The following is a 23,142-nucleotide window of genomic DNA, read 5'->3' on the forward strand; positions in this document are numbered from 1 at the left end:
TTTAAATCAGAACCATTACTTAAATATAATTGTTTAAATATTTCTTCAGTGCGCGTTAATTTATCCCATACAAGAAACTTGTTGCAAGTAGTTCCTATTCCCGCCATCAGATAGCATCACGTGATGTGTTGAGGTAAATATTAATTTTTTATGTGGGATGCGTTATGCTCACTAACTATCGCAAAAGAAGGAAGGCTTCGCTAGACACCAAGGAGAAGGAAGTTCGTCCTTGGTGATGGTGTTTCTCAACCGTCTTATTGGTTTGAGTAATGATATTTTTGTTAGAATTACACCTGATAAAAATGTAGTAAGTGCTGATTTAATAGCAGAAATTTACTAATTAATTGTAACTCTGAATAAAGTGGTTTGACTCATTAAGTAAAAAAATATTTCATACAGAGATGGATTTCTCACAAATAACCAGAATCACTTGGAGATCACCAACATATGTCTAGCCAGGAATAATCAGGAGCACGTGGAGAAAACCATCAATTTATATTGGCAGGAATAGTCAGGAGCATACGGAGAAAAAATAACGCAAAATTTCCTTAATAACGGAAAAATCATAGTAATAATTAAAAAATAAAATAAAAAATAAAAAAAAATAATTATAAAAAAACTAAAAATCAATTACAAAAACAGATTATGTTAGCTTGTGAACTTCTTTTTTGTTGAGCAAGGATAGAGTTCTAGTACAAGCCAGAATGTTTTGTAATTTTTTGTAGAAAATGTATTTTTATTTATTGAACTTATCACATTTATAGTAATTTTAATAAAATTATATTTTTAATCAAAAAATAATTATTTGTATTGATAAAGGTTCTAACCAATTTCGGATATCGATTTAGTCAATAATTATTTTAACATGACTTTTTAAAAATGTATATTGCAATTTTTCCAAACTTTCTTGGTCATTAATAAAATATTTTCTATATGGAGTATTCAAATATGGCGACCGTCCGGGAAATTAATAAATATGAACTTAAGCGGGTGAAAATTAAATAATTTGACGTCAGCACAGTCTAGCAGACAAAAAACAATAAGTCGGATTCAAGATGGCTGTCTGCAGCAGATAAAAACAAGACGGCTTCCATGAAGTTTTACGTCAATTTTAATCGAATGACCACTTCGGATTTGAACCGAGGGCTCCATGATACAATTAGTTTTATAAAAATTGTATTAGTTAAATGTTTTATATATTTTTTAATTTTCCCCTTTAAATCGAATAATAATTACGGATTTTCAATATGGCAGCCGTAACAAGAGTTGAATGTTTCTAGAATCCAAGATGGTGGTTGTGACGTATGCATGGATTTTTAAAATTGTAATTAAATTGTTATTAAGATATTAATTTTTTTTATAAATTACGTTTTCATCCTTGACTGAAATCGAACCGAGGACTTAAATCGATTCAGTAACTAAAGTTTTGAAGTAAACAATTGTTTTATATTGTTTGGAATTTTTTCTGAATTTTTGGGTGAAAATTAAAATCAATTTTACGGTTAAGGTGAAGGCTATGTTCTCTGATGGGGCTTCTGAGGAATTATGCCCCTCTCCAAGGTTTTGCCCCTCTCTGAGGAATATTGCACCTATCCGTGGAATATTGCCCTCTTCTGAAAAATTTGGCTTCTCTAGATTTTTTTGGGAATAAAATGGGAAATTTTCACTAAAAACTGAATTTTCCCCTCAAAATAGTAAAATGTCAATGATTTTTGAGTAATTTTTCAGGTATTTTGAATAAATTTGATCCCAAAAATGTCCGCCGTGATGTCAGGGTTGTCGGTCATTGAACCTTATCCACAATCCACCACCAGGAACCAGTAACAGGAACGGTTATTATATACTACTCATCGTACAAAATTCTCGAGAAAAAAGTGGGTCAGGGAGGAAATACCAATAAAAATAAAATCCAATTTGAGGCTTGAAAGAGTCTTAGTCTAACTTAAAGTAATAACGAGTTTTGACACGATAAACGTTTACAAAATAAATTATTACTCTGTACTGCTGACCGGTAGTTCGCGCAAATTGCTTTTGGAAAGATAAGTTAAGCTGTATAACACGGGATGTTATCCAACACATTATGGAGTGTGTTGGCGAAGTCGTAAGAAAATGGACTCGTATTCAAGAGGAATTCCGGTTTGGCCATCGTGGTTTATTTCCATTGTTTTTTACTGTACGCTATGATAGAATCCTTTCAAAAAAATCCGGAGGTATTGTTCTTAAGTTTAAAACATTAATTCGTACATACGCCACTGCTGGTTTTTACGGTATGTCATAATTCGAATATGTTTTTTTTTTTAAATGTAATACGTATTACTATTTGTTACTTTATTTTTAAACTTTTTTTTCCCTTAACGTTTAGCTGTACAAAATAAACATTAAACAAACCAGTAATATTTTGATTTGATTTTTTTAACTGAATGATACTTGTATTTAAACAAAAGTAATTTTTCATTACAGTTTTATAATTTCGTTCGAATGTGAAAAAAAATTACTATTTATAATAAATTAAAGTTGGTTTTTCTAGGCAAGTATGCCACGATGCCATGATAGACTTCAGATAGTACTGCGAAAATAAAATGAACGCCTCGAATTTAGAAATTGTGACAAATAAATTTAAAACTCAACTCATAGATAGCTTAATGCTTTGGCATCGTGGCATTAACTGGTAACATAACTTAAAGAAGTGGCCGAACAAGAATTTTCTTCCCACAGTATAATATGTACTTTGTAGTATATTCCCTGTTAAACTGATCGGCCAAAGCGTGTTTCTATTATTTAATATTGTATGTAGTTAATACTAGCAAAACTGCCGTGGCTGCCGAGCTCCCAGATATGCGGTCGATGAAAGAGTTACTCTCCTGGCCAATCGCATTGAGCCGAGAACGGGAAGGCGCACGGCTCAGAACGCCATTACGGGACCATGAACTCGCAGCCCAGGCTACAGCAAACCTATCCGAACAGTTCAGCTGCAGGAAGGACTTCACGCATTCGATATCATAAGAAGTTTCGATGCCTGCACGACCAAACTTCCTCATCAATTCTTGTTCGAACACTTCCTTTATGAACTGGCTTAATGTGTTTCTTTACTACTTGTGGTGTTCTTTGTTTGCTTTCAAGGTGTTTACCTCCAAGAAAAGGGACTACTTGCAGAAGCTCTCAGACGGTCCGGAGAAAATCGCAATGGAACATGAAGCTGCTGACATGGAAACTAAGGACACTTACTTCGATAACACTAAGGGATTAACGGATGACCTCGATGAAGACATAGGTAGTATAAAAATATATGTGTATTTTGTACAAAAAAATATCTCTACGGTACTGAAAAATAAAATGGGAACATAATTATTACTATAATTATGAACTTTGACATAAATAAATATGAGTAATTTTAGAAAAGAGACTAGGTACTCACATTTGTGTGATAGTAATCTGTAAACTTGAATTATATTATCACTTTAAATGTTTTTACACACAAATAATTTACGTAGGTATTTATTCTGAAGTATCTACGACATCTCTCCATAATAACAATTATGATACATTAAAAATATTACAATAACGAAAATTTTGCACCCAGTAACTAAATAAATAATTCAGACACCTAAGATGTTTCCCAACCAATATGTGTTAAAATTAATTCGGATAACTACTTCGGTGCATTATTTTGACTAACTAGGTACACTTTAGTGTCTTCTTTTGGCATCTGTACTGAGATCGCAGGAGCAAAGAATTAGTGACTCTAACTCCGAATGTCTAAGATCTAGATAATAGGACAAACTGAAACACATTTCCTGGTGTGTTCAGGAGAGAAGAAACGACTTCCATTTCTGGAGCACCTGATAGACACAAACCAAAACGGTGGCCCGATATCCGAGAAAGAGATACGGAACCAACTGGATACCATTATGTTTGAGGTGAGTTGAACAATTTTTTTCCTGGAAAATATTTTTAAAGGTTTTGATCTTGCAACTTCTTATTTTAATATATATTCTACGAAATGGTACATTATAAATTAATCTTTCTGGTCAATACAAAAATATTTTGTCACTTAATGTCCCAACAAATATTTTGTTACTTAAGATTCCATCAAAATTTTTTATTGTTACAATAAACTACTTCTTTAGTGTCCAGGAAGAACCTTATTTGTGACACAAATTGCTGTCACTTAAATATATGGTTTTGTAGAGACTAAGAAACTATGATGTTTGACACATAAAGACAAGATATTTGATTGGAGGCTATTTTGACAAAATAGTTTTGTGTTGGCTCCACAACTGTTGTTTTTTAAGTGTAAGAATAAATAATTTTTTTTTCTAAGACGAATACTTCGTAGATGTATTGTTTGGTTTGCTTATATGTTACACCTAGGCGTAGTCATCGAGACAAAAACCAAACAGGCAATAAGTATAGGCAAACCTAATAGAACGGATGTTTTACTAAGTGAATGCTCACGTTGTTAAATGTAGCAACATGCAATAATATTTTATTTTAATCTTACAGGGTCACGATACAGTTGCAGCAGGATCCAGCTTTTTATTGTGCATACTAGGATACAGGCAAGATGTCCAGGTAATGAAATTAAACTTTTAAAATAACTAAATTTTACTATACGCCCATTAGGTTTTTTTAAAGCTCATGTAAAATTTTACGTATTTAAGTACTTAAACTACTGTTTAAAAAAAAAGATAAATTATTCTAGACTAAGAAGCCATAGCTTAGTTTATTTTTGCTGGTAATTTAATAACTGTGTTTATTCATACGCATAATAAAACAAATAATTTTAATCATTGTTTTCAAACTTAACGAAGCACACGTATATGACGAATATGACTAAGAGTGTTTCGTGTGAGTGCTGGCATAATACTCTTACCATTGCAATATATTTTGAATATATTTTAATATTTATTTAAAAGATTGTGTTACAGCTTATCTGATGATCTTGGTAGCGCAGGCGGATGTACGTTGGCTTTCGAGGTAAGGGGTACTGATTTTAAGTCGCGGTTGAGCCGTGGGTAGACATATTTTATAAACATGTTCAGAAATAGATCACGAGTCTAAATAATGGGCCAATATCGTCTAAAATAAGTCAAAAAAGGTAAACTGGGTTTGTTTGTCGTAGGTAATGAAAGTTACCAACGAGCCAAACCTAAAAGCTAGGTCAGTATTTTTTTTAACTATGTAAACATAAACCTTTTCTGGGTTCATGATTGGATATTGTGCAGTACCTAAACATCCGTATAGCGGAAGGCAACCGCGATCCACACCAGTATCATCTCACTCAGCACATCCCAGTCACGGTATGGTCACCTCCCCTTGGCAATAGTCGGGGATTCGAAACCAGCCTTAGAGCCGGTCCGCCCTTATTCAAGAAGTTTCCCCATACACATCAAACAAGCATTGCCATTAGTTAGGCAAGTCTGTGGTGTGATAGCTGTGTTTTTAACGTATCATAAGAAAGAGGTGATATAGAAAAGTGCATCATTGGTAGAAAGTATGAAGAATAGAGGATGTTTACATGTTTATATCAATTTCAAATAATTGATGTAAACATGTAAGGATAATGAAGAAAACTGTCACTAAACTGCAATCTTTCAAAAGTAAAATTAAGTATATTTTTTCAAGTCTGTTTGAGTAATTATCTATGATTGAACCAAGCATATTCCAATTGGGATCAGACCAAGGTGGAAAATAAACACAGAAGAGAGTAAGACATTCTTCCTGAAAATGTTTTGAATTCTTTAAAACATAATATGCTTCAATGTGCTATTAAGACAACTATCCAAACATGGGTGAAAATAATGTTAACTATCCAAAACAAAACCTAAATCTCTTATTTGATAAACATGTTTAGTGTCATAATTTGCGATTTGCTAATTTTAACTGATTAAATGTGTTTTCCTAGGAAAGGTGGTACAAATATTTTCTTTTAGTTAAAGTAATTAAATAATATCATCACTATTGTTAAACATAGAAAAATATATTGTTGAAGGGCTTCAAAATAAAATATGTGGTTGAAGGTTTTATAAAATATTAAATGTCATCGGCATAATGTAATACCTTTTAGTTGTAGATAATATTTTGATAAAATTTATGCCATTTTTAAATCGAAATAGGTTTAATTATGACTTTGATGAACACTTGCTGTAAGAGAATATTATAATGATACTGCTTTAGCATTTCCGAATCAAAAATATATATTGGTGAGGTAATTAAAAAAAGCCATATCACTTATTGCTTGTCAAGAACTAAATTGATTATTTTTTGTAAAGAAATTAATTATAGTGTCATGTGTTATTTATTTCGAAATATAAAGCATCAGTTACGTTTGGGAATGTTATGTCAACAATAAATTTCAAGTAAACATGTATGTAGATGTAGATCTGCCAGTTTGAATAATTTGATATTAAAAAAACTAATGAATCAAAACAGATATCAATGTGTCCGTAATTAATATTGTTAAGAAATTTTAAAAGAATTATGCAGTTATTTTATTGTTTTATTGTTTATTAAAATACATATTTTTCTTTTTTAAAGATATCATGATTATAATTTTCCTAAATAAAGAAAAAGTAGAATTTTTTTTTAAATAAAGTTAAATATATGCCTTAATATTGGTGTAAAGTTTGGTTTCCCTTCATATCCAGTAGATTTGTTTGCTTGATTTAAGTTTATAAATAGTCCTCATTACCAGACTCTCTGTCACAGTTAGAAATGAAATGTTTAACACATTAATAAATATTATTAGTTCCTTATAGTTTAAATATATATTTATGATCCAGACGTTTTGATGACTTAACGTATGTCTTGCAGAATATTTACAAAAAACTTTTATAATCACAATGTTAGGATCTCGTCATTTAAAAACATATTTTAATCCACTCAAGAATGGTTTTCATAAATTTATTATATTCACTGAATATAGAAGATTGCTATTGAGTTAATCGTTTGTAGGGGAAGGTTGCTATCAATGGGCCAGTTAAACGAAACTCTTCATAAAATCGTTAAATAAAATAAACATTCTAAGTTTTATAAGTAAATGTGAACTCTGTATATTGATAAACACTTTATAAACATGACAAGCCAAAAGGATGTAAATGTCAATAAATATTTAAAAAACTAAAAAAGGTGTAAACGGCTCAACGAAGGAAACCCATCTCCATCATTGGGCCAGGCAGTTGCCATTAATGGGCTGTTGTATAACAACTGTTTAACACGAAACACCTGGTAATATATTCCATTGTCAGTATTTAAAGTCACATGTGGGACCTCTGTTAATTGACTGGTCCCCGCCTGAGCCAATTGTTAACTGTTAAAACTCTTTGGAAAATGCATGAACAAAATTTTTATGACCAAACATAGCCTAAATATTTCGTCATTAATACATAAAAGCTATAGGCCTACATAGTATTGCAGATACTGTTTTCTGCAGATGAATACATTGAAAATATTAATACAAAACAATTACCATCAAAACCATTCTAGAAAACAAGCAAGGCGATATTCTTTTACAAATTAGTCACAGTTTTCACAAAATAATACTTTATCCCCTTTCTTAACACCAGCACAACTTTCGTGCACCCACTCCTTGCACCCTAAACACTGAATCATATCTTCCTTTATGTCCTGGGAACAGATTGCACAAAACCATGACTCTTCCTTAGAATGGGACTTTGCTGACAAAGGTGAAGGAAAACAGAGTTTGGATCTTGAGACTTGCCGGAAGTATGAAATTGGAGACGTCGTTTCTTGGTAGTCTGATTTTTCTTGGGCATTCGTTTCCTTATTTCAGTGTCTTCCAGAGTCTGTTTATAAGGACTGCTTGTAATGACAATCGCGTTCTGTCCCTTTTTATTTGAACCTCGTCCAGCGTAACTTTTTTCTGGAAATGGAGAGATTTTATCTAAGGAATAATGCACTTGTGATGCCAGTGTTTCAACTAATGGAGGTGATTCTTGATCATCGTTACTGGTAGAGGGTACAGCTTCTTCAGCTGAAAATGTAGTAGGATGAATGTTTCTACTGAGTGGTAAGACTGTTTCTGGAGTTTCAGTAATGGGTATGTCATCTGTTTCAAATTGCATTGCTGCTACAAAATGGCAATCCTGAAACATATCCCTGTTGACTGGCCAAACTCCAGTTTTCGCAAACCCATTCACTGTTGTCCCTACTGTCGCAGCTTGTCCATATTCTTTTCCAAATAATCGAGCTATATGAAACTGAGTGACAACTTCAAGTTTGCCTTCGCTGCGTTTTTGGCGAAAGAACTTTTCAATTTCATTTATGTAATAGCTACTCAGCGGCTTAAAAAAAAGACACATCAAGGGGCTGGAGCTTGTGTGTGGTGTGGCCTGGAAGCGACAGCATTATTATTCCGTTTTCACGAGCAATCTCTAATGCACTGAGGTTTTTAGTATTGCTACAATGACCATCTAGAAGGAGCAAAACTTTCCTTTATTTTGTAGGGTTGATAGTCTTGATGAAATGTTGCAAGGAAACTACAAAAATATCTTTGTTTATGTATCCACTTTCTGGGTTATATGCAAATATAGTTCCTGGTGGAGCTCCTTCTTCCAGCCCGTTAGCAGTGCGAGAACGCTTATATATTATTAACGGCGGGACATACTGGCCAGCAGCACTCGCGCAGCAAACTGCCGTGGTAGTTGACCCCCGTTCTCCACTGGCTATCGAACCTACTACCCTTTTACCTTTTTCAGCTACCACTTTCCTTGGTTTCTTTTGTACTGTTGACAGACCAGTCTCATCAACGTTAAACACTCGCGTTGCATCCAGCTGGTTTTCATCAACGTTCCTCTCTAGAATGTCATAAAAATGATGCACATTCTCCTTTTAAAACTTTTCGTTCGAGCAAAAGAAGTTGACTCTGGCTGTCGCAAACTGAGTTCGGGATGTCTTTTCATAAATGCATAATACCATTTCTTCCCTGCTATTTCTTTTTCTGTATTAAACCTGTGTGGGATTTCATTTGTCACAGCAATTTCAAACGCCAATTTATGCAGATCTGTAGGTGTTATGCCAAACATGGATTCCTCTAATTTTAGCACATGTGAAACTAGTTCGTGTTCTACTTCTGTAGGTAGATCAGCAGTACTGCCTATCATTTTTTTCTGTTCAACGGCAAAACTATTCCTACCTGCCAAGAGTCTCTGCAGTGTTGCCCGTGGTATGCTGTACGTTCTGGCAGCCTCATTGACGCTCATATCATGATTACGCGCTGCAGCTAACGCGCGACTCATGTCATCCTCCTCCCACCGACCGTATTTACTCCGTACAGCCATCTACAACAGAAAAATAGGTGTTTTTGTGTGAAAATATACCTAAAACGCTTTATTAACTCCAGCATTAAATTAACGGACGCAATTGTGTATTCTACAGCTCAAAATAATCGTTGTGATCGCCAGCAAACACATTTACCTTCATTGAGCCAGTGTTTCCTTGATTAAGCCAGTGGCCCATTCATGGCGACTCGATATAGCTCATTGGAGGCAACTCGCACTATCCTAACCTAAACGGCCATTTCTATACTTGTAAAACATTCGTTTAAAACATCAATATGGTAACATAATGGGCATGAAACATGCTTTCAGTGAATGTAAGTGAAGAATATATCATAATGAACATTTCCCTTATATTCTTGTTTCTGTAACACTAATCAATTACAATTAATATGTGTAAAACTTACCTTCGCTTATATGTGCCGTGCAGCTGCATGGGACAACTCGTGACAACTATGGCGCGTGTTTGCCTTCAAGTAGTTCACGTTACAATCAACAGAGCGCACCACTTGGCTATACGTGTGGCGTTATCGAGGAGGCCCGATGAAGGAGCCGGCCCAACGATAGCAACCTTCCCGTATCTAGCAGCCACTTATTCTTGTCGAATTTAGATATATAATTATTCACTAATATACTTTAATCGGAGAACGGGATATAGCGGTAATAATTTTCATTGAATAAATTTTTTTATGATAAGATTTTTGGTTCAATATTTAGTATCTTATTTTGAGAAAATATCAGATATTGAATTAGGAAGTATTTTTTAAATGAAAACCAACTTGTTTTTATAGTTTGTGTATTACCAATTTAGACGTCTAAATATCATTTACTATGTTTATGATATAGTTAGGTCTTCAAACCAATTAACTTAGAGCATTGTTACAATAATCATGAAAGAAATATAGATTTATCAATTTTCAGTTTTTTCAATTTTCTTTAATAGTGCAACTAAAAATAATTTCAGGATGATAGACATTATATCAAACAGCTATCAAATATTTAAAAACTCTTCCAGGTAAAAATGAAAAAAAATGTTTAATATTATTTTTCCTTTCTTGAAGATAAATTTTTCAGTTGTATATATATATATGATTTATGGTCCTTTGAAGTTAAAGATCTCACAACTTGGCTTATTAATTGACTCTATATTAGTTTCAATTTTTTTGTTGAATGCAAACCTGGCACATTGAAATTACTAAACAAATTCGAAAGTTATTTAATATGTTTTGTGAAAATAATAAGTAGCTAACGTGTTCATGCCAACAAACAGAACATTAAAGACGTAGCTAAAAAAACACAAATTAATAATTTCTTAAATTGGCGATTGTGATTTCAATCCAACTGGCTTAAGTTGTAGTAGTCAAATTCACACTTATAATTGTCAGTGGGGAAAAAAACTGAAAAAAAACTATAGAAAGGAGTGAGAATCTCTATCCTTGTTAAATTTGTTATATTTATTGGGGTAAATATTTTCTAGGAATATTCGTAATAGAAAAAATATATTTGTATCTTCCTAGCCAGTAATAACGTAGCTTATACGGTTAAAACGTCAGGCCAATGTTTTACTTTTTATGATTTCGGACCTACATGGCAAAGTGTAGACCTGCCTAGGTTTAGTTTTGAATCACGTACACTTACGAGCAGTGACCTTTTTTTCCCCCAAGGGTTGGGTACACTTGTGCCGTGTTAAGCTCGAATGGACTGCAGCCTCGCTCTACCCGGTCGCAGGACAAGGTGATGGAGGAAATGTACGAGATCTTCGGCGACTCGGACCGACCCGCCACCTTCAACGACACGCTGCAGATGAAGTACCTGGAGAGAGTGATCCTGGAGACGCTCAGGCTGTTCCCGCCGGTGCCCATCATCGCGCGCAAGATCAACAAAGACGTTAAAACAGGTGAGCCGCGACGCTGCGCCTGAGGGACATGCAACCACGCACGACTTCCGCGTGCGAGCAGTTGCCTGTTCGCGCGGCGCTATTTACACGCGCATCTGGAAATAAAAAGCTTAATATTTTCGTCCTCCATTTAAAAACGACACTTTTACTTTTTTTTATAAACCTTCGTTTTAATTTCTATAGTTAAATACAGCAATATTTTGCATGACAGCGGTGTACCAAATTTCGATGGATTGGATTTTGGTTTTGCGACGGTTTTATAATACACGTAGACGCTTAATGTATTATTTTAGAACATATAATGTTATTGGAATCAAATATATAAGTAATTTAACGTAGTGGCGTTTCTCGTCATATCTCTAAGTTTTTTTTAAAGCTTTTGGTTACATGTTGTTTGCCATTTAAAATTTTTCATAGTTCAAAAGCGGTTTTAGAACTTAGTTTGTGTTCACCGGGATATTAAGTTTCAGACTGTATGTATACTTGCCTTTTTTCAGGTAGCAATTTTCGTGCATGAATGTTTTAAAATATTTTTGGCAAAGACATAAATGAGACTTTGATACTCTAACTTGGACTGGGTATTTGTGGCCGGAGTGGAGACACTAGCGCTGCGGCGTGAACGCACGAGCGCGGCGGTAACTAAGACAGTCGAACAGAGGGTAAAGCTGGGTTCACAATTTTAAAAATAACATAAGCGAGTGTACACGACCTGTGTGAAATCGGTTTGCAATTGAAATATTAGTGTTTATTTCAGCCAGTGGAATTTCGTGATGAATCCGACGTCGTCTGACCAGCAGTTTGTGAACACAGTTATTCAACATAGAAATAAATTTGGGTTACCTATGTAAAAAAATTTGGTTAACCATTCTAATTATGAATTTTTTTATTTCTTAGTTTCATTTATGACTTGTTTTATTTGATAAGTAATAGATTTAAGGAATTTTTTAAGATAGAATTACAACTCGCAATTTTTAATAACTCTCAAAACAGTTCTGGTGTCCGATCAAAATGGTATCGTAAAGCACTCCGAATGGCTGTCGCGCTACGCTGGGTGACAACGGCACGTGCGGAGGTGCGGACGCGCGGAGCTGAGAGGAGTGGTTTCCGCAGCCTCCGGCTACACGATCCCGGCCGGGGCCACCTGCATCATCCCGCAGTTCTACCTGCACCGCCTGCCCGAGGTGTACCCCGACCCGCTGACCTTCGACCCGGACAACTTCCTGCCGGAGAGGACGAGCAAGCGCCACTACTACTCCTTCATCCCCTTCAGCGCCGGGCCCAGGAGCTGCGTGGGTGAGCGCGCCTGGTCCAGGGATCTGGCTCCTGTGGAAGCCCCCCCTTACCCCCCCCAACCCCCTCCCCGGCTCCCCTGTTCCCCCTTACCACCCCTCAACAACCTCCCCGGCTCCTCGGTTCACCGCAAAGTGGCTGCTCCCGTGTTCCTCCCACAGAACCGTTTTCAAAAGACGATACATTAACTTGACTTGATGCAAGCTTTTGGACATACGCCATTGCTTAGCACATGTATATGTCTGTAGAAGAAAACTTCAAAAAAAACACAAATGACACAAAACACAAATTAAGCAAAAAATTGCTGATGTCAGGATTTAACGCCGCACAATACTCCACAACAGGAATATGGTCAACAAACAAAGAAAAACAAATAACGGTACTTTAATACGCGTTTTCAGCAATCCGATGACCTTAAAATGCTTTTTTTTTTAAACGTTACACATATTAACAGTGTTATCCTCACGATATGTTCTAAAACGCGCCGAAGGAGAACGAGATAATTTTTATTCGTGTTCAGTGGCCATGAATACTCGTTATTTGCAGCTGGTTAGTGTAGTGAGTATCTTCAGAGGCTGACCACGGTCCTCGCTGCCCCGCCCTGGCTACGCCCTTCTTCCTGTCCCTCGAGGGCTGCGTGCCTGCCGCGTCGTCGACGTCAAGGCCACTATGTGAAGAAATACCGGTGGAGAATTGAAGAAAATAACTAGCGAAGGGAATGGGAACGACCCGAGAACTCCCTCCCACTTAAGGCAACGTGCGTTACGTTTCCCAATTGCTAGAAATTCGAGGTTAGACTCACCCGGGAATCGAACCCCGTACAGCTTTACTTGTCGTTTGTTTGAATAATTTTTTTTCTGTAGTTTGTGAAGTGTGTCAGTTTAGTTTAGCGCACGTTCACACCCATGACTTGCACGGGACTCGAACCCAGAAGCCCCCCGTACCGCGAGACTACATGCGTGCGTCCAACTGCAGACTCAACCACTGTGGTGCCCTTGAGCGCGCTAAGGCGTCACGATAAGCGCTGCTCGGGATGCTCCCGAATAGTAACGACGTGTCCTTCACGGATGCAGTCTTAACCCAGATGATACTTCAGTTTATCAAGTTTGACTTCATTAAGAACCATCCGTGAAAGAAGGATTGCCAATATGTAGGATTCGCAAAGAAACACCCAAGGAAATTCTTAAGGATGGGGTAGAGGGCAAAAGCTTTACGCGTGGGTTTTAACCGACACAAGTCATCTTATGATGTAAGTAGTATAGGAATGGGGTTCCGAGCGCACGGCTTCTGACTGAGGATTGAAGATTGTTTACATTGTGACGTCACGGCGGCCATCTTGGAGGAGTGTAACGGGACACAGCGTAACGGGACAAGTTTGACCTTGACCTTTGACCCTCAAAATCCGCCAAAATTGGGCAAAAATTGCCCAAAATTCATCAAAAATCGTTAAAATTTGCATTTCTGTGAAAAAAAATTCCGCCAAAAAATTTCAAAAAATTCCTCAATTAAAAAATTTATCTTTTCGAGGGAAAAATTCCCGTTTCGAGGGAAAATTTCCCGTTTTTAGTCCTTTAAAATCCCAGAGGCTAGAAATGTCCATATGTAGGCTTAAGCATCCATGTCGACAGCCTCCGATAAGCCTCTGACGTCATCATGGATTATGACGTCACCGTTGCAATTTTCGTTACGGCCGCCATCTTTACCTTTTTTTATTTATTATCCGATTTTAATAAAAAAAATTTAAATTAATAAAAAAATAACTTAATAAATTTTTAATAAAAAATATTTAAAAAAACAAACATTTACGACACGGAGTTCGAAGTCCTCGGTTCGAACCCGACGAGTGCAAAAAAAAATTAAAAATGGCGACCGATCCTTCCCTCGTGGTGGGTGCTAGCAGACTGACTCCCACCACTTTTTTTCAAAGCATATATATCGTCACCTAGTATGACGTCATGTCCGCCATCTTGTCTTCGATGCAGGAAGCCATCATCATTGTATCGTCGGCGAGAGTGCGCTGACGTCATGTTAGTTTAGTTCTCATCCGCTAGAGTACAGTAATCATTTATTACTATGACACTCGCCATCTTGAAATTCGGCCGCCATCTTGAAAATCCATAATTATTTAGCTAGAAATTCGGGAAAAGTTCCAATATTCATTAAATAAATCACTCATTAATTTACATATTGATTCGATCGATTCCTGTCCTCGGTTCGATACCCGATCGAAGCACTAATGTTTAATTTGATGTAAAAAAAATAATAATTTCATTATTCCATGTTCAACATTCGTAAAGAGACTCTAAATCCTCTACGACCATCATACTATAAGCCACCAACACCAACATATTGGTAATTCATAATTTTAATGCTAGAGATTCGGGAAAAAGTTCAAAATTCATTAAATAAATTTGTATTCCATATAATGATTGATTGGATCGACTAAGGTCCTTGGTTCGATCCCTGGCCGATACAAAACAACTTTAATTTAAAAAAAAATACCACTAAAGTGTTAGGTTTGAGAAAATAAAAACACCACAAGTTCATTTAAAAAAATTTTATTACATAAATTCAATACACTACTACAAGTACAAAAAAAACACTGACAAATTAACAAAGCCTTTTGGATTCCTCGATTCAAACAGTCTTCTTATTGTACGGACTAAGCCTTTTACATGACTTTAAATGTCTATCCGATCCGGTCATCACCGCAGCCAGAGACGGACTGAAGTTCAAATCACTTATATAGTCTCATTAGCCGATACAACACATGAGTCAAATCAATAACCATGTTCATTATACGTCTCGGAGCATTTTTTATACTGACGATGTAAGCTATCGATACGTGAAATTAGTTTATTGCACTTATTGCGCTGAAATTTTATTCTTTGAACATTATTAGAACAACCGCTTCTTTCATGTCTGCGAGCATTTGAGGTGATAGTAAATGATGCACCACAGTATTTGCACTGATGCGAAGTATGCTCTTCATTAATTGAAGTATTCAATGCTGATGAAACTTCAGCTGATGGTGGAACAGCACATATCGAAGTCTCCTCCAGTGTTGTCAGAGGCGTTGCCAACGGGATCTGCTCCAACATCGTCGGCGCTGACGTCATGGTTCCCGTAGTCGATGATACATCCTCCATCGAGTACGACGTTAAAGTCGGTAAAGATGCCATCGAAGTCTCAAGAACAGGTAATTACGCGATTTATGCACCAGATTAAACAATCTAGGTGATCCTTACACCGCTGTCGTCAGAAACAAACTGAGCGTCCTGCTGTCTAGGACTCGCTTATATACATGCACCGGATGGAATAATACGCTAGTCAAATCAAGAACAATTTATTATAATACTAGAGTCAAAACAACATTAAAAAAATAGAAGCGCCATCAAAAAAAAAGGAAGCACACTTGGAAGCACCGACTACGAAAAGGCAGCACATTTGGAAGCACCGACTACGAAAAGGCAGCACATTTGGAAGCACCAACTACGAAAAGGCAGCACATTTGGAAGCACCGACAACGAAAAGGCAGCACATTTGGAAGCACCGACTACGAAAAGGCAGCACATTTGGAAGCACCGACTACGAAAAGGCAGCACATTTGTCATTGGCTCCAATATTCATTGGCTCCAATATTCATTGGTTCCATCAGTCTATTGATTATATCAGTCTAGTGACTCCAACAGTCATTGACACCAACGGCCTTTTTCTTCATCAGCTCCAATGATATTTGGCTAGAATGCTACGAGTCTAAGAGACCATGAGGCTACAATTCTACGAGTGTACAAGACTCCTCCAACTACCTTCAAGTGTATAAAGCTCCAAATGCTCCAACAGCTCCAACACGCAATGTACGCGCAATACATGTAATTTACACACAATAAATGTAATGATTACACAGTACACACACACAGGAAACGGAACGTACACACAGTACACACAGGAAACGGAACGTACACACAGTACACACACACAGGAAACGGAACGTACACACAGTACACACAGGAAACGGAACGTACACACAGTACACACAGGAAACGGAACGTACACACAGTACACACAGGAAACGGAACGTACACACAGTACACACAGGAAACAGAACGTACACACAGTACACACAGGAAACGGAACGTACACACAGTACACACACAGGGAACGGAACGTACACACAGTACACACACAGGAAACGGAACGTACACACAGTACACACAGGGAACGGAACGTACACACAGTACACACAGGGAACGGAACGTACACACAGTACACACAGGGAACGGAACGTACACACAGTACACACAGGAAACGGAACGTACACACAGTACACACAGGAAACGGAACGAACACGTAATATTCACGCAATTGACACACAGTACACGCAGAGTACACACAATTTACGCAAAGTACACCCAATGTACGCAATGTACGCAATATATATGTAATGTACACACAATGACTACGCTTCGTTCGCGCAGGACAAGCATTTAATGAAAACGAAGCACGTTTGGACGGAAATTCTATAAAACGAAAGCTCGTTTAACGAAAAGGAGGCGCATTCTCTCGTTCATTCAACTTGGTAGGATACGATCTTCAATGATAAGTTAGGATATAATCTCTCCATCAGTCTATGAATCCAACAGTTTATATTTCCATTAGCCATCGACTCCAACAGTCATTGACTCCAACAGTCATTGGCTCCAACAGTCTTGCCTCCAACAGTCATTGTCTCCAACGTCCTTTTGGTTCATCAGCTCCAATGATATTTGGTTAGAATGCTACGACTCTAAGAGACTATGAGACTACAATTCTACGAGTGTACAAGACTCCTCCAACTACCTTCAAGCGTACAAAGCTCCAACTACTTCAGCAGCATTATGTTATAATAGTACAAGGCTACTTGACTACGAAGCTACAAGTCTACATGGCTCCAATTGCGGCATCTGTCTTCGTCTGAATTTTCTCTTTGACTCCAACTCCGCCCGCCAGCATCTCTTCGATCTGCACCTCGATTATGTTATAATAGTACAAGGCTACTTGACTACGAAGCTACAAGTCTACATGGCTCCAATTACGGCATCTGTCTTTGGCTGAATTTTCTCTTTGGCTCCAACTGCTACAGCAGCATTATGTTATAATAGTACAAGGCTACTTGACTACGAAGCTACACATCTACAAGGCTCCAATTATCACATCTGTCTTCGTCAGCATTTTCTCTTTTGCTCCCACTGCTCCAACAGCATTATGTTATATGATTCCATGGATACTTTGTTACGTAGCTACAGGTCTACGAGGTTCCAATGCATCATGTTTACGAAGCTTCCAGAACACAGGGTTACGAGACTGCGAGGCTACAGGACTACGAAGCTTCCAGGACACGAGGCTACATGGCTACGAGACTACATGACTCTAACTGATTACAATAGCACCACTCAGTGGTGAGAGTTAGGTTATCTCATGCAAAAGTACTTTATGCATGTAGTTCTGCTTTTCAACAACAGATGTCGCCACATGTTGCTTGCAGGTAAATAATATTTAGTTCTTTTATGCGGGATGCGGGATGCACACTAACGATCGCAAAAGAAGGATGGCTTCGCTAGACTCCAAGGAAAAGGAAGTTCGTCTTGCATGTTGGTGCTCCACAGATGTCTCATGGCGTAATATTAATTTGACTGAGTAATGATATTTGTCAATTCCACCTGATAAAAATATTGCAAGTTTTGATTTAGTAGAAGAAATTATCGAAGTAAATGTAACTCCAATTAAAATGACATGTCTCAATAGACAAAAAAAATCCATGCAGAAAGTGGTTCCTCAGAATAGTCAGAAACACTTGAAGAAACCACAGGAATGATTGCAAGAACACGGGAAAAACCATCAAATTATTGACAATAATCAGGAGCACACGGAGAAAACCATCATAAAATTGGCAAGAATAATCAGGAGCACACGGAGAAAACCATCATAATATTGACCAGATTAATCAGAAGTACTCGGAGAAAACCACCACATGTTTTCCTTGATATCATAAAATTACAGTAAAAAAATATTTAAAAACAAAAATAAATTAATAAAAAAATAAAAAAATAAAAAAATTGCATAAACAGTTTCTGCTAGCTTGTAAACTTATCATTGTTGAGCAAAGATAGAGTTCTTGTACAAGCCAGAAATTTATGCAATTTTTTTATTTTTTTATTTTTTTATTAATTTATTTTTGTTTTTAAATATTTTTTTCCTGTAATTTTATGATATCAAGGAAAACATGTGGTGGTTTTCTCCGAGTACTTCTGATTAATCTGGTCAATATTATGATGGATTTCTCCGTGTGCTCCTGATTATTCTTGCCAATTTTATGATGGTTTTCTCCGTGTGCTCCTGATTATTGTCAATAATTTGATGGTTTTTCCCGTGTTCTTGCAATCATTCCTGTGGTTTCTTCAAGTGTTTCTGACTATTCTGAGGAACCACTTTCTGCATGGATTTTTTTTGTCTATTGAGACATGTCATTTTAATTGGAGTTACATTTACTTCGATAATTTCTTCTACTAAATCAAAACTTGCAATATTTTTATCAGGTGGAATTGACAAATATCATTACTCAGTCAAATTAATATTACGCCATGAGACATCTGTGGAGCACCAACATGCAAGACGAACTTCCTTTTCCTTGGAGTCTAGCGAAGCCATCCTTCTTTTGCGATCGTTAGTGTGCATCCCGCATCCCGCATAAAAGAACTAAATATTATTTACCTGCAAGCAACATGTGGCGACATCTGTTGTTGAAAAGCAGAACTACATGCATAAAGTACTTTTGCATGAGATAACCTAACTCTCACCACTGAGTGGTGCTATTGTAATCAGTTAGAGTCATGTAGTCTCGTAGCCATGTAGCCTCGTGTCCTGGAAGCTTCGTAGTCCTGTAGCCTCGCAGTCTCGTAACCCTGTGTTCTGGAAGCTTCGTAAACATAATGCATTGGAATCTCGTAGACCTGTAGCTACGTAACAAAGTATCCATGGAATCATATAACATAATGCTGTTGGAGCAGTGGGAGCAAAAGAGAAAATGCTGACGAAGACAGATGTGATAATTGGAGCCTTGTAGATGTGTAGCTTCGTAGTCAAGTAGCCTTGTACTATTATAACATAATGCTGCTGTAGCAGTTGGAGCCAAAGAGAAAATTCAGCCGAAGACAGATGCCGTAATTGGAGCCATGTAGACTTGTAGCTTCGTAGTCAAGTAGCCTTGTACTATTATAACATAATCGAGGTGCAGATCGAAGAGATGCTGGCGGGCGGAGTTGGAGTCAAAGAGAAAATTCAGACGAAGACAGATGCCGCAATTGGAGCCATGTAGACTTGTAGCTTCGTAGTCAAGTAGCCTTGTACTATTATAACATAATGCTGCTGAAGTAGTTGGAGCTTTGTACGCTTGAAGGTAGTTGGAGGAGTCTTGTACACTCGTAGAATTGTAGTCTCATAGTCTCTTAGAGTCGTAGCATTCTAACCAAATATCATTGGAGCTGATGAACCAAAAGGACGTTGGAGACAATGACTGTTGGAGGCAATGACTGTTGGAGCCAATGACTGTTGGAGTCAATGACTGTTGGAGTCGATGGCTAATGGAAATATAAACTGTTGGATTCATAGACTGATGGAGAGATTATATCCTAACTTATCATTGAAGATCGTATCCTACCAAGTTGAATGAACGAGAGAATGCGCCTCCTTTTCGTTAAATGAGCTTTCGTTTTATAGAATTTCCGTCCAAACGTGCTTCGTTTTCATTAAATGCTTGTCCTGCGCGAACGAAGCGTAGTCATTGTGTGTACATTACATATATATTGCGTACATTGCGTACATTGGGTGTACTTTGCGTAAATTGTGTGTACTCTGCGTGTACTGTGTGTCAATTGCGTGAATATTACGTGTTCGTTCCGTTTCCTGTGTGTACTGTGTGTACGTTCCGTTTCCTGTGTGTACTGTGTGTACGTTCCGTTCCCTGTGTGTACTGTGTGTACGTTCCGTTCCCTGTGTGTACTGTGTGTACGTTCCGTTTCCTGTGTGTGTACTGTGTGTACGTTCCGTTCCCTGTGTGTGTACTGTGTGTACGTTCCGTTTCCTGTGTGTACTGTGTGTACGTTCCGTTTCCTGTGTGTACTGTGTGTACGTTCCGTTTCCTGTGTGTACTGTGTGTACGTTCCGTTTCCTGTGTGTACTGTGTGTACGTTCCGTTTCCTGTGTGTACTGTGTGTACGTTCCGTTTCCTGTGTGTGTGTACTGTGTGTACGTTCCGTTTCCTGTGTGTACTGTGTGTACGTTCCGTTTCCTGTGTGTGTGTACTGTGTAATCATTACATTTATTGTGTGTAAATTACATGTATTGCGCGTACATTGCGTGTTGGAGCTGTTGGAGCATTTGGAGCTTTATACACTTGAAGGTAGTTGGAGGAGTCTTGTACACTCGTAGAATTGTAGCCTCATGGTCTCTTAGACTCGTAGCATTCTAGCCAAATATCATTGGAGCTGATGAAGAAAAAGGCCGTTGGTGTCAATGACTGTTGGAGTCACTAGACTGATATAATCAATAGACTGATGGAACCAATGAATATTGGAGCCAATGAATATTGGAGCCAATGACAAATGTGCTGCCTTTTCGTAGTCGGTGCTTCCAAATGTGCTGCCTTTTCGTAGTCGGTGCTTCCAAATGTGCTGCCTTTTCGTTGTCGGTGCTTCCAAATGTGCTGCCTTTTCGTAGTCGGTGCTTCCAAATGTGCTGCCTTTTCGTAGTTGGTGCTTCCAAATGTGCTGCCTTTTCGTAGTCGGTGCTTCCAAGTGTGCTTCCTTTTTTTTTGATGGCGCTTCTATTTTTTTAATGTTGTTTTGACTCTAGTATTATAATAAATTGTTCTTGATTTGACTAGCGTATTATTCCATCCGGTGCATGTATATAAGCGAGTCCTAGACAGCAGGACGCTCAGTTTGTTTCTGAAGACGGCGGTGTAAGGATCACCTAGATTGTTTAATCTGGTGCATAAATCGCGTAATTACCTGTTCTTGAGACTTCGATGGCATCTTTACCGACTTTAACGTCGTACTCGATGGAGGATGTATCATCGACTACGGGAACCATGACGTCAGCGCCGACGATGTTGGATCAGATCCCGTTGGCAACGCCTCTGACAACACTGGAGGAGACTTCGATATGTGCTGATCCACCATCAGCTGAAGTTTCATCAGCATTGAATACTTCAATTAATGAAGAGCATACTTCGCATCAGTGCAAATACTGTGGTGCATCATTTACTATCACCTCAAATGCTCGCAGACATGAAAGAAGCGGTTGTTCTAATAATGTTCAAAGAATACAATTTCAGTGCAATAAGTGCAATAAACTAATTTCACGTCTCGATAGCTTACATCGTCATTATAAAAAATGCTCCGAGACGTATAATGAACATGGTTATTGATTTGACTCATGTGTTGTATCGGCTAATGAGACTATATAAGTGATTTGAACTTCAGTCCGTCTCTGGCTGCGGTGATGACCGGATCGGATAGACATTTAAAGTCATGTAAAAGGCTTAGTCCGTACAATAAGAAGACTGTTTGAATCGAGGAATCCAAAAGGCTTTGTTAATTTGTCAGTGTTTTTTTTGTACTTGTAGTAGTGTATTGAATTTATGTAATAAATTTTTTTTAAAAGAACTTGTGGTGTTTTTATTTTCTCAAACCTAACACTTTAGTGGTATTTTTTTTTTAATTAAAGTTGTTTTGTATCGGCCAGGGATCGAACCAAGGACCTTAGTCGACCCAATCAATCATTATATGTAATACAAATTTATTTAATGAATTTTGAACTTTTTCCCGAATCTCTAGCATTAAAATTATGAATTACCAATATGTTGGTGTTGGTGGCTTATAGTATGATGGTCGTAGAGGATTTAGAGTCTCTTTACGAATGTTGAACATGGAATAATGAAATTATTATTTTTTTTACATCAAATTAATCATTATTGCATCGATCGGGTATCGAACCGAGGACAGGAATCGATCGAATCAATATGTAAATTAATGAGTGATTTATTTAATGAATATTGGAACTTTTCCCGAATTTCTAGCTAAATAATTATGGATTTTCAAGATGGCGGCCGAATTTCAAGATGGCGAGTGTCATAGTAATAAATGATTACTGTACTCTAGCGGATGAGAACTAAACTAACATGACGTCAGCGCACTCTCGCCGACGATACAATGATGATGGCTTCCTGCATCGAAGACAAGATGGCGGACATGACGTCATACTAGGTGACGATATATATGCTTTGAAAAAAAGTGGTGGGAGTCAGTCTGCTAGCACCCACCACGAGGGAAGGATCGGTCGCCATTTTTAATTTTTTTTTGCACTCGTCGGGTTCGAACCGAGGACTTCGAACTCCGTGTCGTAAATGTTTGTTTTTTTAAATATTTTTTATTAAAAATTTATTAAGTTATTTTTTTATTAATTTAAATTTTTTTTATTAAAATCGGATAATAAATAAAAAAAGGTAAAGATGGCGGCCGTAACGAAAATTGCAACGGTGACGTCATAATCCATGATGACGTCAGAGGCTTATCGGAGGCTGTCGACATGGATGCTTAAGCCTACATATGGACATTTCTA

At 37.3% G+C, this 23,142-nt stretch overlaps 1 protein-coding gene across 2 annotated transcripts in view; it reads left to right on the forward strand.

The window, feature by feature from the left end:
- Window positions 1-23,142, forward strand: part of LOC134531711 (cytochrome P450 4g15-like) — a 164,047-nt gene that overhangs the window by 130,965 nt on the left and 9,940 nt on the right. For both annotated transcript variants that reach the window (XM_063367530.1, XM_063367529.1), the window contains exons 8-12: window positions 3,121-3,271; window positions 3,808-3,917; window positions 4,504-4,572; window positions 11,025-11,193; window positions 12,304-12,486. In XM_063367530.1, the coding sequence (XP_063223600.1) occupies window positions 3,121-3,271; window positions 3,808-3,917; window positions 4,504-4,572; window positions 11,025-11,193; window positions 12,304-12,486 (682 nt within the window). The remainder of the gene's footprint in view (window positions 1-3,120; window positions 3,272-3,807; window positions 3,918-4,503; window positions 4,573-11,024; window positions 11,194-12,303; window positions 12,487-23,142) is intronic.

The sequence above is a fragment of the Bacillus rossius genome, chromosome 5 (assembly GCF_032445375.1).
Source record: "Bacillus rossius redtenbacheri isolate Brsri chromosome 5, Brsri_v3, whole genome shotgun sequence".
NCBI classification, from domain to species: Eukaryota; Metazoa; Arthropoda; class Insecta; order Phasmatodea; family Bacillidae; genus Bacillus; species Bacillus rossius.